This window comes from Ammospiza caudacuta, chromosome 32 (assembly GCF_027887145.1).
Source record: "Ammospiza caudacuta isolate bAmmCau1 chromosome 32, bAmmCau1.pri, whole genome shotgun sequence".
In the NCBI taxonomy this organism is placed as follows: Eukaryota; Metazoa; Chordata; class Aves; order Passeriformes; family Passerellidae; genus Ammospiza; species Ammospiza caudacuta.
Genome location: NC_080624.1, coordinates 2,355,159 through 2,370,782, shown reverse-complemented (window position 1 = coordinate 2,370,782; position 15,624 = coordinate 2,355,159). Strand labels below are relative to the sequence as shown.

General features: G+C 51.6%; 1 protein-coding gene across 1 annotated transcript in view; it reads left to right on the top strand.

Moving 5' to 3' along the window:
* The window catches only part of LOC131569959 (zinc finger protein 883-like), an 89,993-nt gene extending 82,777 nt beyond the window's left edge, over positions 1 to 7,216 (top strand). Inside the window, exon 2 of the mRNA XM_058822288.1 lies at positions 6,204 to 7,216. Within this exon, the coding sequence (XP_058678271.1) occupies positions 6,204 to 7,018 (815 nt within the window). The 3' untranslated portion in view covers positions 7,019 to 7,216. The remainder of the gene's footprint in view (positions 1 to 6,203) is intronic.
* The last annotated feature ends 8,408 nt before the right edge of the window (positions 7,217 to 15,624 follow it).

Here is a 15,624-nt window from a genome sequence, read left to right as displayed (position 1 = left end):
CACTGGGGGCACTGGCATCAGACTGGGAGTGACTGGGAGCAACTGGGATTAGACTGCAGGTGACTGGAATCATACTGGGAGTGGCTACACTCATACTGGGATTATACTGGGCATGAATGGAACCTGACTGGGGGTTACTGGGAGCTACTGGGCCCATGTTGGGAGGAAAATTGGCATATATTGGGAGAAACTGTGATCGGCTGGAAGGTTCTGGAACCATGCTGAGAAGACTGAGACTATAACTGGGGCAACTGGGAGTTACTGGGAAAGACTGGGATCATTCTGAGGTAACTAGAACCTTACTGGAGTAATTGGGATGTACTGGGAATGCCTGTAACCATACTGGGGCGACTGGAACCACACTGGGAACAGCTGGGGTCTTGCTGGGGACAACTCGGACCACGCTTGGGGCAACTGGGCATGACTGAGACCCTGTTGGGAGGGACTGGGACTAATCTCAGGTTAACTGGCATCATAATGGGAGGAACTGGGAGCAACTGGAACTCTGTTGGGGGCAAATGGGATCAAACTTGAATCAGAGTGAGAGCTGCAGGGTCCATGCTGGGTTAGACTGGGATCACACTGACAGCGACTGGAATCATGCTGGGATTGACTGGGAGTGGCTGTGAGCAACTGAAATTGTGCTGAAAGCAACTGGTAGAAAGTGGGAGAGACTGGGAGCATGCGGGGGGTGACTGGGATATACTGGGAGAGACAGAGAGTCACTGGGATCACACTGGGGGCACTGGTATCAGACTGGCAGTGACTGGGATCATACTGGGAGTGGCTACAATCATACTGGGATTAGAGTGGGTGTGATTGGACCCTGACTGAGGGTTACTGGGAGCTACCAGGATCATGCTGGGAGCCAACTGGGTCTCCCAGCAGCCTGGCGGGGGGCGGGCAACGAGTGGACGGGGCACCCCCAGTCCAAGTGTGACCCCAGCAGCTGGGACAGGGGGGAACCTCCCCGGGCACCTGCGGGATGGGGGGCGATGCTCCCGGGGTCCGGAGTTCAGGCAGCGCCGGAGCCGCTCGATTCCGCCTGCGCTCTGCTCCCGCCGCTTCCTGCTGCCGCTCCGCCTCTTCCTCCCTCCCTCCTCCTCCTCTTCCTCCCCCGGTCCCGGAGCCCTCGCAGCCGGCGGGAGGAGCGGGTATGGAGCCGGGCCAGGTCGGAACGGAGAGAGGGGTGGGGGGGATGGCAGCAGTGGGAGTGACTGGGCTGTACTGGGATCATCCTGGGAGCAGCTCCCGGGTGACTGAGTTCTACTGGGACCGTACTGGGATCACACTGGGAGTGAGGAGGAGCAGCGCGATGGCTCCAGCGCTGGGGCTGGGGGCGCTCCTGGGGCCCCGAGGTTGCGGCGAGAACTGAGGGGGGACCCCTGGCACCGGGACTCTCTGATCGCCCATCCTGGAGCACCGGGGGGCCCCTGAACCCCCACTCCTGGGCACCGGGATCCCCCCGCACTCCCATTCCCGGGCATGGGATCCACCCTGCACCCCCTTCCCGGCCATCCCGCCTCTCCCAGCCCCCAGAGCCCCCTTTTCCTTCCCCCAGAGACCCCCTTGACCCCTATTCCTGCCTTTCCCATTCCCCAGCCCCTCCTCCACACCGAGGACACTCGAGACCCCTCTTCCCAGCCATCCTGGCTTTTCCCAACTTTTGCTGGGAGTGGGGAACACTGGGGACCCTTGGAGCTCCCTTTCCTGCGTGCAGGAACCCCCTTAGCCCAGCCCGTCCCCGCTCTGTCCACCGCAGCCTCCCCTTTTCTCAGTCCTGGTACCCCCAAACCCCGTTCCCTGCTCTCGCAGCTCTCCCTTTGGTTCTCCCTGTGGCCCCCAGCCCCCAAATCTCGGTGTCCCCCCAGTTCTCCTGTCCCTGCGTTCCCTGCCCTTTCCCGGCCCGGGGTTCCCCCAGCTGGTGTCCATGGGGTCCCTGGCTGGGATCCCCTTCCAGCGGGATCTCGGCACAGCCAGAGCCGGCATCACGAGCGGCACCGGCACGGGGCCACCGGGGAGCTGCCTCTGCTGCAGCTGCATCCTGCCATTCCCAGTTGCTCCCAGTTCCTCCCAGTGGCTGCGCAGTCGGCTCCCAGCATGCGCCTGGCAGCTCCCAGCACCCCCCAGACAGGGACCAATCACACCCCCTGCAATCCCAGTCCGATTGTAGCTACTCCCAGTATGATCCCAGTCAGTCCTAGTATGATCCCGGTCACTCCCAGTATGATCCCGATCACTTGCAGTGTAACTCGAGTCACTCCCAGTATGATCCTGGTCACTTTTAGTGTAACTCAAATCGCTCGCAGTCACTACAACTCTGATGCCAGTGGCCCCCAGTGTGATCCCAGTTGCTCCCTGTCAATGCCAGCATGACCCCAGGAGCCTCCAATATAATCCCAGTGATTCCCAGTCTCTCGCACTCTATCCCAGCCACCCCCAGGTTGCTCCCAGTCACTCCCACTTCTTTCCAGTTGCTCACAGCCACTCCCAGTCAATCCCAGTATGATTCCAATCACCCTCAGTGTGATCTCAGTCTCACCCAGTATGGATCCAGCTGCTGTCACTGTCATCCCAGTATGGTCCCAGTTGTCCCTAGAATAGTCCCAGGCCCTCTCAGCATGGTCCCAATCACTCCCAGTTGCCCCCAGCATGGTCCCAGCTGTTCCCAGTGTTTCCAGTCCCCCCAGTATGGTCACAGACACTCCCAGCATATTCCAGTGTGCCTACTACAGTTCTAGTTAGCTCAGAATGATCCCAGTCTTTCCCAGTTCCTCCCAGTTGCCTCCAGCATGATCCCAGTTTCTGGCAGTTGCCCGAAGTGTGATCCCAGTGGCTCCCAGCATGACCCCAGCAGGATCAGTAGTCACTCCCAGTATGACCTGAGTCAGTCCCAGATACTCCCAGTATTATTGCAGTCATGCACAGAGTGACTCCCTGTCATTCCCAGTGTGGGCCCAGTTGCTCCCAATCACTCCCAGCATGGTTCCAGTCACTTCTAGGATGATCCCAGTCATTCCCAGTATGATGCCAGTGGCCTCCATTATGATCCCAGTTGCTCCCTGTCAATGCCAGCATGACCCCAGGAGCCTCCAATATGATCCCGGTGACTCCCAGTCTCCCCCAGTATATCCCAGTCAGCCCCAGCATGCTTCCAGTCACTCCCAGTTTCCCCTGGCTGCTTTCAGCACAATTCCAGTTGCTCACAGCCACTCCCAGTCAATCCCAGTATGGTTCCAGTCACCCCCAGTATGACCCCAGTCAGTCCCAGATACTCCCAGTATTATTGCAGTCATGCTCAGAGTGACTCCCTGGCACTCCCAGTGTGGGCCCAGTTGCTCCCAGTCACTTCCAGTATGGTTCTAATCAGAGCCAGCACCTTCCCAGTCACTCCCAGTATGATCCCAGCCATTTCCCATAGGATCCCAGTATGACCCCAGCATGGGCACACTGCTCCCATGATCATCCAATGTGGTTCCAGTTGCTCCCATTTACCCCCAGGGTGGTTTCAGTCCCTCCCAGTGTATCCCAGTTGCTCCCAGCATGTTCCCCGTCCCTCCCAGTTGCCCTGAGTTGCTTCCAGCCTGAGGCCAGTTGCTCACAGCCACTCCCAGTCACCCTCAGTGCAGTTCCCAGTTGCTGCCAGTATGACCCAGTATGATGCCAGTCACTCCCAGCATTGGCCAGCTTCTTCTACTGAGGTCCCAGTAGGATCCCAGTAGCTCCCAGTCAATCTCTGTTCCTCTCAGTGTGATCCCAGTTGTCCCTAGTATAGTGCCAACCAATCCATAGATGATCCCAGTCCCTGCCAGCATGGTCCCAGTCATGCCCAGTTGTCCCCAGTGTACACCCAGTCACTCCCACTCACTCCCAAGTACCCCAGCATGGGGTCCCAGTTCTCCCCAGCATGGTCCCACCTGTTCCCAATGTGGTTCCAGTCACCTGAGTATGGTTAACAGACACTCCCAGTATATCCCAGTGTCCTTCAGCATGCTCACAGGCATTCCCAGTCATTCCCAGTTCCCCCAGTGCAGCCCAGTCCCTGGCAGTGCTGCCACTGCTGGGATCCCCCAGCCCTGTGTGCGTTATCCCCTGGCGGATGTGCCGAGAGGAGCCCCAAGGGCTGGCAGTGGCCAGGCAGGGTCCCCAGCAAGGCCCAGTTTGGATGTGCAGCCCCCAGTTTGCCCAGTTTGCCTCTCCTTTGGCCCGGGCCGGGTTCCCCCCGCCCGCAGTGTCTAGAGTAGCCGAGAGCCCCGCGCTGCCCATCCCGACCTGTCCTGGCTCCATCCCCGCTCCTGGCACGGGCTGCGAGGGCTGCGGGAACGGGGCACCGAGGGTGTGGCTGCTGCTGGGGGAGGAGGAGGAGGGAGGGAAGGGCAGGGATGGAGGGGGAGGAGGAGGCGGGGTTAGGGGGGAGGAGGAGAGAGGGAAGGGGAAGGATGAAGGGGGAGAGCCAGAAGGGATAGAAGAGGAGAAGGAGGTGAGCTGAGGGAGAAGGAGGAGAAGGAGGGATGGAAGAGGAGGAGTGGGAGGAAAGAAGGGACAAAGGCAGATCCAGGAAAGCAGAGGGAAGCCCTTGTCCTTAAACCGCCCCTGAGCGTGGACTGCATCCCAGTGTGGGCAGCAGAGAAGGGGGGGATTCTTCTCCTCTGCCCCACTCAGGTGGGTCCCCACCTGCAGAGCTGCCCCAGCCCTGGGGGCCAGCACAGGAATGACCTGGAGCTGGTGGAACCAGTCCAGAGGAGGCACCAGAGATGCTCCAAGAGCTGGAGCCCCTCTGATCTGAAGCTAGGCTGGGAGAGCTGGGGGTGCTCACCTGGAGAAGAGAAGGATCCAGGGAGAGCTGAGATGTCCTGCAGCTCCCTCTGTGCTCTCAGCCAGGCAGAAGCAGGCTCTGGAGTCAGCCCTGGAGCAGGGCAGGTGTTGGGGGTGTGATATGGAGCTGCTCTCCTGTGGGATATCCCCTCCAGGTTGCAAGCTCCTCAGTGGAGGAGTGAATCCAGGAATGTGGCTGTGGTTGTCCTTTCTTGTGGCTTGCCCCCAGCCCTGCTGTTCCCTTGGCCACTCCTGTGGGAAACAGTGCAGGTTTAGGTGCCTCAGCACCACCAAACCCTCCCTGAATTCGCAGCCCCCACCCATGAGATGGTTACTGGGGAGGGAGAGCTCGGCCCAGATATCCTGGAGGGGGTCCCTGCAATGGGTTTTTTTGGGGGATGTTTGGAGAATGAAGAAGTCCAAGGCTAAGCGGAAAAGGCCCCTTGGGGGGACATCGGGGGTGCCGGTGGTGGCTGCTGGCAGAGGCAGCCTGGAGGACCAGAGCCCTGTGTCCCTCAGGAGCCCAAAGTGGGGAGCCCAGAGAGGGGAAAGCGCCGCCATTGGCGGGAGCCTCAAGAGCCTGGAGAGGGGCAGGGGGGACTCCTTGGAGCCGCTGCAGCCCCGAGCAGAGAATGAGGGGAGAAGGGAGCCCAGGAGCCCAAAGAGCCCCAGCATCCCGAAATGGGGAGAGCGAAGAGGGGGGAGCTTTTGGCATTGCTGGGACTGCCAGCAGCCTGGACAGGGCAGGCACCGAGGAGAAGGGGGACCCCCAATCCAAGTGTGATCCCAGCTGGTGGGACAGGGGGGATTCCCCGAACACCAAAGGGTCGGGGAACTCCTGTGGGGCTTTTTCAGGGCTGAGTCTTGGTGTTTGGGAGGTTTTTCTGGAGCCCAGGTGTCCGATGGCTTGAACAGATGGACTTGGGCAGAGGGACCTTCAAACTCAACGTGCTCATCCCTTGTTTTCCCCAAACCAGGATTTCCCATTCCTGACCCCTGGCAGGCTGTCAGGAAGAGGAAGATGACCAGGGACACTGAGGCAGGTGAGGAGGAAGTCAGTGCCCCTTTCCCCTCTGTGCTGCTCCATCTCCCAGCCCAGCACGGCCCCGGCTGCAGCACAGCCCTGGGGGGATCTCCTTGCCCTTGCCTGTGGCACGGAGGCAAATCCCATCCTGTCCTTGTCCTTCCTCCCCCAGAGCAGGAGCTGAGCATGGAGAGCAGGGAGGACAAATGCCCGCGGCAGAACCTGGTGAGAGAGGCTGTTTTGAGCGGCTCCATGGCGCAGGAAGCCAATGGGGAGGAAAAGCCCTGGAGATGCCGCACGAGGAGGGGCTGCAAACGCAGCTGGCGGGGATCTGAGGGGGAAAGAGCCAGCCTGGGCCAGGAAGGCGGCCAGAGATGGAGCCAGAGCTCAGAGCTGTTGCTCCATGAGAAGCTCCATGATGGGGAGAAGCCCCACACGTGCGTGGAGTGTGGGAAGAGCTTCAGGTGGAACTGCCACCCGATCGTGCGCCAGAGGACACACACTGGAGAGAAGGCCTATGAATGTGATAAATGCAGGAAGAGGTTTCAGACCAGCTCTGATCTCCTCAAGCACCAGTGCACACACACAGAGGAGAGGCCCTTGCGCTGCCCTGACTGCGGGCAGGGCTTCAGTCACAACTCCAGTCTCGTCAGGCACCGATGCATCCACACTGGGGAGAGACCCCATGAGTGTGAGGAATGTGGGAAGAGCTTCAGCCGGAGCTTGCACTTGATCAGGCACCAGAGGACCCACACTGGGGAACGGCCCTACAAATGTGGGGAGTGTGGGAAGAGCTTCAGGGACAGCTCCAACCTGGTCCAGCACCAGCACATCCACACTGGGGAACGGCCCTACGAATGTGGGGAATGTGGGAAGAGCTTCAGCCAGAGCTCCCACCTGATCCGCCACCAAAAGATCCACACTGGGGAACAGCCCTACGAGTGTGATAAATGCAGGAAGAGGTTTCAGACCAGCTCCCATCTCCTCCGGCACTATCGGATTCACTCAGAGGAGAGGCCCTTCCAATGCCCTGACTGCGGGAAGGGATTCAAGCACAACTCCACCCTCATCACCCACCGGCGCATCCACACTGGAGAAAGGCCCTATGAGTGTCCCCAGTGTGGGAAGAGCTTCTCCAGCAGCTCTGACTTGACCCGACACCAACGGAGGCACCACTAAGGGAAGCCCTGTGTGTGCCTCAAGTGCAGGAAGAGCTTCATCATGTGTGCTGCTCCAGCTCCATCCCCCACTGGAGGAGGCACTTTGGGCACAGCCCTGGTCACTCACATTCCCTGTGATCCATGTTGGGAACACACCTGGCTGCTTCTCCTTTTGGTTTGACCTTAATTTTCTTCTGCTTCATCTTCATCCCTCAAAAACAGGCAAACCTGCGTTAAATGAAATAAATTTATCAAAGATGTGTAAAGTTCCACAATTTCAGAGGTTTTTAAAGGGGAATTGATGGTTAGGAGACAATATTCTGGAGGATTTGTGTGGTCCCAGTTCCAAAATGCTCCTGGTGCCGGTCCCAGTGTCAGGCTTGGTCCCAATCTTGGTCCCAGTGCCAGTTCTTGTACTGGTGCTGGTCTGGGTCTCGGTCCTAGTCCTGGTGCCGGTCCTGTAGTGCTTTCAATCCCAGTTCCAGTGTTGGTCTCAGTCTTGCTGCTGGTGCCCATTCTGCTGCTGGGTTTGGTCTCAGTCCTGGAGAATTTAGGTCCATTTGGGTGATTTTAGGCCAAACTGGGAAGGTTTAGGGTGGGCTTCAGATCCCTTGGAGTGATTTCAAGCCTTTTAGGATGGATCTTGGGCCCTTTCGGCTGATTTTAGGCCAAATCTGTTGGGTTTGAGGGTGGATTTTAGATCTCTTTGAATGTTATAAGCCCAGTTGAGTGGGGTTTGGGCCTGTTTGAGTGATTTTAGGATAAACTGGGCAGGTTTAAGATGGATTTTAGATGCCTTTGGCTGATTTTAGGCCTCTTTGGGTAATTTTACGTTGAACCAAGCCTTTTAACAGTGATTTTAGGTCCCTTTGTTTTATAGATGGCTAATGATATGATTGGCTCTCTCAATTAAGGGATGAATGCTGCATGAATATTAAGAGAAGCTTTACTGATGTGTGATTATGTTATTGCAGTCTGTTGTTTAGATGTCCTCTGTTCTCCCCACAGTCCCCTTTCCCCTCCATTGTTACCATCAGACAGCCTGAGCCATCCAGGACAGGTGGAAAGAAGGTGTCCTGGTTGAGGGCAAATTTGGTAGAGAATTTCCAAAGGAGGGCCCCTCCAGAAAACAAACTCACACAGCCCCTCCTCCTAACCGGTTTGGTAAGAATCCCTCAGAGAGAAGTGGAAAGAACCTGTTTATTGAACAGGCACAGCAACCCCAGCACACAAAATGAACAATACCGGGTGACACCACTCTGAAAAAGATGACAAATTCAGAAAGTCTCTCTTGGGGGTGATCATTCTGTTCTCAGTCCCTCCGGCACTGGGGCATCTGCTGCAGACCATAAGGTGCAAACTCTCGGTGTTCCCAGATCCCAGTCTGGAGCAGGTTTAAGGAAGTCCAAAAAAAAAGAAAGGAGAAACAGTCCAGGAAGAAATTTGGACTGCTTAGCTAAACTAACTAATGAGCAGAAGCAAAAGCAAAGCAGGAACGAGAGCAGAACAAAAAGCCAAGTAAAAAGCAAAAGCAGCACCATGTTCTGCCCTGTCTCTGTGTCCCGCCAGCCATGGGAGAGTGGCTGATAAGAAACCAAAACAAAACTTTCACTCTTCAGAGCCAGTCTCAGAGGCACAGAACATAACATCCAGCATAAACAGAACGCATGAATGGGGGTACAAGCACCATAACGTCACCCTAGGACAAGCTGTCAGCTCCAGCTGCAGGCAGGCCTGAAGACCCTTTGGTTTTGGTTAGAGTGCATTATATGCTTTTCTTTGCTGAACATCTTAATACAGTAGAACCAATCTATACCCTTACTTTTACCCATAGCCTATCAAACTCCTATAATTACCATAATCATGTTTCTATTCTCCAATCACTAAAAGTCAGTACATTACAGTTTAAGCTAGAAGTTGTTTTTCAGTTTTCTTGCAGTGGAAAATTCTTTTTTCTACTTGCAACTTTGCTGACTTGTTTGCCTGTGCTATCTTCCTGCTTGGTAAAAACATCTTCTGTTTGGGGTGGGTTATCCTTTGCTCTAAGCCATAAAAACCCCTTGTAAGTAACACACCCTTTGCCTTCTTAGTTATCCAGTAAGACTGGCTCAGCAATTATTTTCTTCTGTATCAAAACTTGCTTCCATCTCTATTCCTTCATCAGACTCCACATTTAAAAATCGTTCTGCCAAGCATACATATCTGTGAGACTTTCTTGTCAAACTTTCATCCTTCCCAACATCTCCCCCATTCTGATGAACAAAAAAGATGCTGGAAACTGTCTTATTTATCATTCTCTGCACACATTGAAGTGCATAGGGTACCACTACCATAATTGCAATTATCACCACTAACACAATCAAGCCTAACTTACAAAGTTCCTTCAGCCAAGGTCCAAAGCTCCAACCATCAAACAAACTGTCTAACCAAGATGGATCATCTGTTGTAATTTGGTCAGCTAAGTCTTTTAAGTTTTGAAGCTGTTTATGAATTGAAGCAGAATGATCAGAAAAATTCATACAACACAATCCTTCAAAATCTTCATAGCCATGCCCATGTGCTAGTAAAAGAAAGTCAATAGCAGCTCTATTTTGTAAAGTGGCATGTCTGTTTTCCTCCTCATCTGTCAGCAAATCACTAATTATGCTAGAGGTGGCATTTACTTCTTTACTGAGCCAACACCCTAATTTGTTTAACTGTTTCAATGCAATTGCAAAACTTAACTGAGGCAAAATAAATGCTTGTAACAATTGATTTTCCAGAGTTCCAGGAGTGAAACTCACCATCGCAGTTGCTGTCATAATGATGCCCTCAGGAAGATCTTATTTTTCTGTTTTTCTTTTTAATTGCTTTTTTGACACTGGGAGCAATTGTTGTAAGTTGTCCCAAGGCACAAGGGCCACCATCTGTTTTTGAGGGAATACCTTGCCAAGCCCTGTCTCCAGAGATGAGCCAGATTCCTCTAGGGAATTGAATTGGAAGTTTGTTAAAACGATCTGTATGAGGTTCATCATATCTAAGAAGCTTAGTTTGATTACACTAATAAGTCATATTGCTATAAACTGGGTGATAAGGAGTAATATTTAAATGTGGCCCGTTTTTTCCTACAAAATGAAACTAATAACAAGTATCCATAGTTAGTGAGCCTAACATTTCTAATTCTTGAAGGTCAGATTTATCAACTTTAAAATTATCAATATAGGTTTGGTGTCTCAGGCTGGGAGTTGGGGAAATGTGATGATCATCATATGGCCAATATTTCTCAAAAGTAACATTATCAAAACCCTCTGGGAAAGGAACTCCAACTAAACAAGTTGAAAAAGGTTTATCAGGGCTGCTGTTAGATAAGCAAATGGTGTCAGAGCCTGCGGACTTGGCTAAAGAAACCCAAACATTTGGTTTTGGTTGAGTTACAGGTAAAGCTTCACTGCAAAGATAAAAACAAGAAGTTAAAAGTAGCATGCACCAGCGCAAGTAATAATACAACTCCATTCTTTTCTTGATCCGTTTCTGGCAATTTTCTCTGGGTGGTTCTGTGTAGTTCACGTTTGGGTGCCCGTCTCTCGGCTCACACTCTCAGGGTCACTGGCTGGTGCAGAAGCAGCCACAGGCTTTGATGGGTGGTACGGTTTCACGTTTTTGCTGGAATCCACTTGAGTCCTGTATCTGTAGAAACACACGCAAAACCCTTGCCCCGTGTAATAAGCTCAAATGGTCCCTCTATTTTTCCTGATTCTAGATTTTTAATTAAAACTGGGGGGTGTTCCTTCAGTTTTGTTTTTTTTATTGTTCTTGAAATGTCTGTAAATGGGGGGATCAGGCTCTTCTGCAGAGCTATTCAAAAAGTTATAAACATCCAAAGCCCTATTCAACCTCCTCTGAGGTGTATCCTACCCCCCCCCTTTTTTGTTGATCTAAAATGTGTTTTAGAGTTTGATGTGTTCTTTCCATCATTCACCTGACCTGTGGGAGCGTAGGGAATACCAAATGTATGGTGAACACCCTAGTAATTTAAAAATGTGGCCAATTCTTGGCATACGGAGGACCATTATCACTTTTAATTTCTTGAGGTACACCTAGTGAGGAAAATGCTTGTGAAAAATGCTGGCAAACATGCTTAGCTGTTTCTCCTGTATGTACAGACGCAAAAACTGCTTTTGAAAATGTATCACTAGAGACATGGATATTTTTAAATTTCCCAAAAGAAGGGTACTTTGTGATATCTGTTTGCCACTTCTGCAAACTTTCCAACCCCCTTGGGTTGGTTGCTCCTGCAGAAGGGATAGGTTGAAGTAGCTGGCAGTCAGGGCAAGCCTGTACAATGGCTTGTGCTTGCTCTAGGGAGATGTGAATATCTCGTCTGAGCACCTGTGTGTTTTGGTGAACAAAGGCATGACTCAATTTAGCCGGTTCAACAGGGTCAGGCAAGGGAGCTGCAGGAAGCACAGGGGTGCAATCTTTACTGTCTCCTGCAGCTCCCTCATCACACGCTGCAGATGCCAGTGCATCAGCTCATGCATTCCCTTCTGCCATAAATCCTGGGAGACCAGAGTGAGCTCCAATGTGAGCGGCAAAGTAAAGATTAGTCCTGTGTAACAAAATTTGATAAAGATAGGTAAGCCAAAGACACAAGTTGTCATTGCTAACATCTTTTAAAGCAGACCCTTCAATTCTTTTAACAATGTTAGCAACATATGCAGAATCAGTGACTAAGTTAAAAGGTTCTGGGAAGAGCTGCAATGCTCTTACAACTGCAGCCAATTCAACAATCTGAGGAGAACCTTCAACCTTTTGAATGTCTTGTTCCCAGGATTTAGTGTTTTTATTTTGCCAGGTAACTACTGCCTTGTGTGTTTTTCCTGACCCATCAGTGAAGAGAGTAACAGCATCTAAAGGTTCTTCACTGATAAGGGGTTTCTCTTTGTAGCATAATTTAGCTTTGATCAGTTTGTGTGCTGGATAATGAATAGAGCAAACACCTGGAAAATCTAACAAGGCATACAGTAAATCTGCTGACTTTTTCATGGCCCAATCAAAATAGGATTTAATCATAGGTAAAGAGATGATTTTAAATTCACAACCTACTATGGCAAAAAGCCTTGCCCTGCCCATAATGACAATTTGAGAAATCATTTCTAAAATCTAACAAGGCATACAGTAAATCTGCTGACTTTTTCATGGCCCAATCAAAATAGGATTTAATCATAGGTAAAGAGATGATTTTAAATTCACAACCTACTATGGCAAAAAGCCTTGCCCTGCCCATAATGACAATTTGAGAAATCATTTCTAAAGGTGTGAAGATTGTCTTTGGTGCTCTGTAAGAAAGAAAAACCCATTCAATTATTAACAAAGGATAATTTTGAGAGGAGTCCCATTGGAAGATGAGGCCATGCAGTCTCAGCATTTCTCCTAGAACTGCAAGGAAAAAAGGTTTATCTGGAGCATAACAATGTGCTTGTCTATTTTGCAGAGCATCAGTAATTTTCTCCAAAGCTTTGCTAGCTTCAGGAGTAGGAGATCTGGGGGATGATTTTTTGGCTCTTTCAGCGTTTATTGTTGCCGGTGGCGACCTGCCCAGTGATGAGATGCAGGTCCCGATGGTTTAACGGAGTCAACTTCTGATTTCCCTGCACCTTGGCGACGGAGCCCGCACCGGCCCCGCCGTGCAGGTCGGAGCCCAGCGGGGCCGGAGCCGGGTCTGGGGCTGCGGAGCCGGCGGTGCCAGGGACGGGCACGGGGCAGGCTGGGCTGGCAGTGCCTGTCCCGGGTGCAGGTACAAGGGCAGCGGGATGCAGGATTCGGGATCCGGCTCTGGGCAGGAGCAGCAGCAGTTTCTGTTCTCTTCCCCCTGTTCTTCCCCCCTCTCTGGCGGCTGGAGAGGCCGAGGCTGCGACTGCAAGGGTTCAGGTGCAATGGGGACGGGCAAGGGGCGCGGGGCGGGAGATTCGCGACAAAAATTTCCTCAAGGACTCGGCAAGCGGGGAGAAGTTCCGCTGCTGTTTTGTCATGCCGAGAGATAGCATTATACAATTTAACCCCCACAGAGTCCCAAAGGTCTCTGGTATAGACGGCTTCAGAGTCAGCATTTGGGATATGAGTTCTAGTCCATTTTAAAAGCTTTTTTAGCTCTTGCTTAGGCAAGGTTTTTGGACTTGATGCCATTAAAGATTTTAAATGCTGATACACATCTCTCCGCGCAACAGACTTATTGTGCCCCATTATTCCCGGTGCTCACCTGCTGCCCAGCTATGCAGCAGGCACTGTACACAGAGGCTCCGATCCAGGTACTGTCCAGCAGCAACTCCTGTCTGGGCCACGGTCACCCTCATTCCAGTGCCTGATCCTTGTGGCTGCTTCCTACTGAGTTCACTGGGAGGTCTCTTACTGTCAATAAGTCCAAGTTTGCCAACTGAAACATGGGTGCCACTGTAAGAGCCTGAATGAGAGATGTGGGACTCCAGGTGTCTCTACAAAATGCAGTTTATTGTATCCAAGATGTTAGAGCAGTCCAGGGTCATGAGTGACAGAGCCTGTGCCTACAGCTGTCAGCTCCAGCTGCGCACAAGCCTGCAGACCCTTTAGCTTTGGTTACAGTGCATTATATACTCTTCTTTGCTGAGCATCTTAACACAGGAGAACCAATCTATAGCTTTACTTTTACCTATAGCCTATCATAACTCCTATAATTGCCATATTGATGTTACTATTCTCCAATCACTAAAAGTCAGTACATCACAGTTTAAGCTAGAAGTTGTTTTTCAGTTTTCTTGCAGTGGAAAATTCTAAGACCTTTTTTCTATTTTGCTACACGTCTTGTTTGCCTGTGCTATCTTTCTGCTTGGTAAAAACATCTTCTTGTTTGACGTGTGTTTATCCTTTGCTCTAACCCAAAAAAACCCTTCCAACAACACTCCCTTTGCCTCCTTGGTTATCCAGTAAGACTGGCCCAGCAATTCTTTTCTTCTATATCAAAACTTGCTTCCATCTCTATTCCTTCATCAGACTCCACATTTAAAAATCGTTCTGCCAAGCTCACACATCTGTGAGACTTTCTTGTCAAACTTTCATCCTTCCCAACAGAAGGTAATGACTTGTGAGGCCTTTCTTTGTTTGAATGAGCCCTGGGGTGTATTTGCTGTTCTGAGTCCAGGATCCTTAGATGCTGAGAGGAGAAAGCAGCAGTGCCTCAAGAAATCCAGGTGAGAAGAGAAACCCAAAGCGTGGTGGAGCACTGGGAGATGCCACTGAAAGCCCTTTCTGCGGGAGCCTCCCCAGGGGATGATTGGAGCTGTGGCTGCAGCAGGCAGAGGCACTGGGCAGGAGGCTCTGGTGCTGAGCAAATCCTTGGTTTGAGGGAGCAGAAGGGCCAAGGCCTGATCCTGGTCCCTGGATGGGAGATCCTGTCCCTCCCAGAGCCCAGGGCTCTCCTTGAAGGCAGCCTGGGCTGTGCTGGGCAGTGCCCAGGGAAGGAGAGTTTTGGGTTTTTGTGATTGAAATGACCTCTGAAGTATTGCAGTTTTTTTTTTCTCATCCTTGCAACTGAAGAAGAAGTCGAGATTCGTCAGTTCTGCTTTTTAAGGTGGTTTATTTTTCTTATCTGTTACATTTTTTCTTTGACCTGCTGAGATCTGTCCAGCAGGTCAGGTTGTGGCACAGTCCCTGCCCTTGGGGTGGTGTTAACTTTTTATATACTATCAACAATGTGTACTTTATTTACAATCATTTTCCAATACTTATCACTTATGTTAGACAGTCTGTCTCTAAACTGTGGTAGATGATAGGGACAGGCGATCGGAAGATCACGCGTTGTGACGGAAAGCGCAGGACTCCTTTTTCCATAATCCCTTAAGATAAGACATCACTCTAGGAATGTAACCAGGAATGCAGCCCCCCTAACGATAGTAGTGCTAGTAACTTTCCACTCCTGGTAACTTTCCACTCCTTACTAACCATAGATGGTACTGCAGACCCCTCTGACATAGAGAGACCCCTTAGACTATAAAACCCCACGAGATGAGATAATAAAGGTCTTTGACCGTCCACCACATTGGTGTCTGTGTGCTTCTCTGGCCCGAGCGACCCTGGAGAGTTTTGGGTCGCCGTGCTGCTCCTCGAAACTAGGTCGCCTTGCCTTATATCAGAAGGCAACAACTGGTGCCGACACCCGGGAAGAAGCTCGGGGAATGGGAATTCGCCTGGACAGAGGACAGCGGCTGCAGCGGCAGGACTGACTGTGGTGGGGGGGATGCCCCCACTACAGTGTGTGGACCCGTGTGGACCATGGAAGCCACAGCGAAGGTCGTAAGTCAGGCTCATGAGCAATGGGGAATTAAAGGTGAGCTCAGGAATTTTAATCTTGCTATTGCAAGGCTCCTAGAGCTGGGGACGATCGAACGTCCAGTAGATATATTATATTTGGAAGTGTGGGAGAAATGCACTGCTGCCTTAGCAGAGGACACTAAGTCCTCAGGCAGTGGTAAAAGCCTCAAAGCGTGGGGGAAAGTAGAAGAGGCCCTACGCAAGGCGTTAGAAGAACAGGAGACGTGGAAAGCCACGCGTACATGTTTATTAGCTACACCAAAGCTGAGGATGGGGGCTGCGACGCAAACCGCCTCTGAGAGC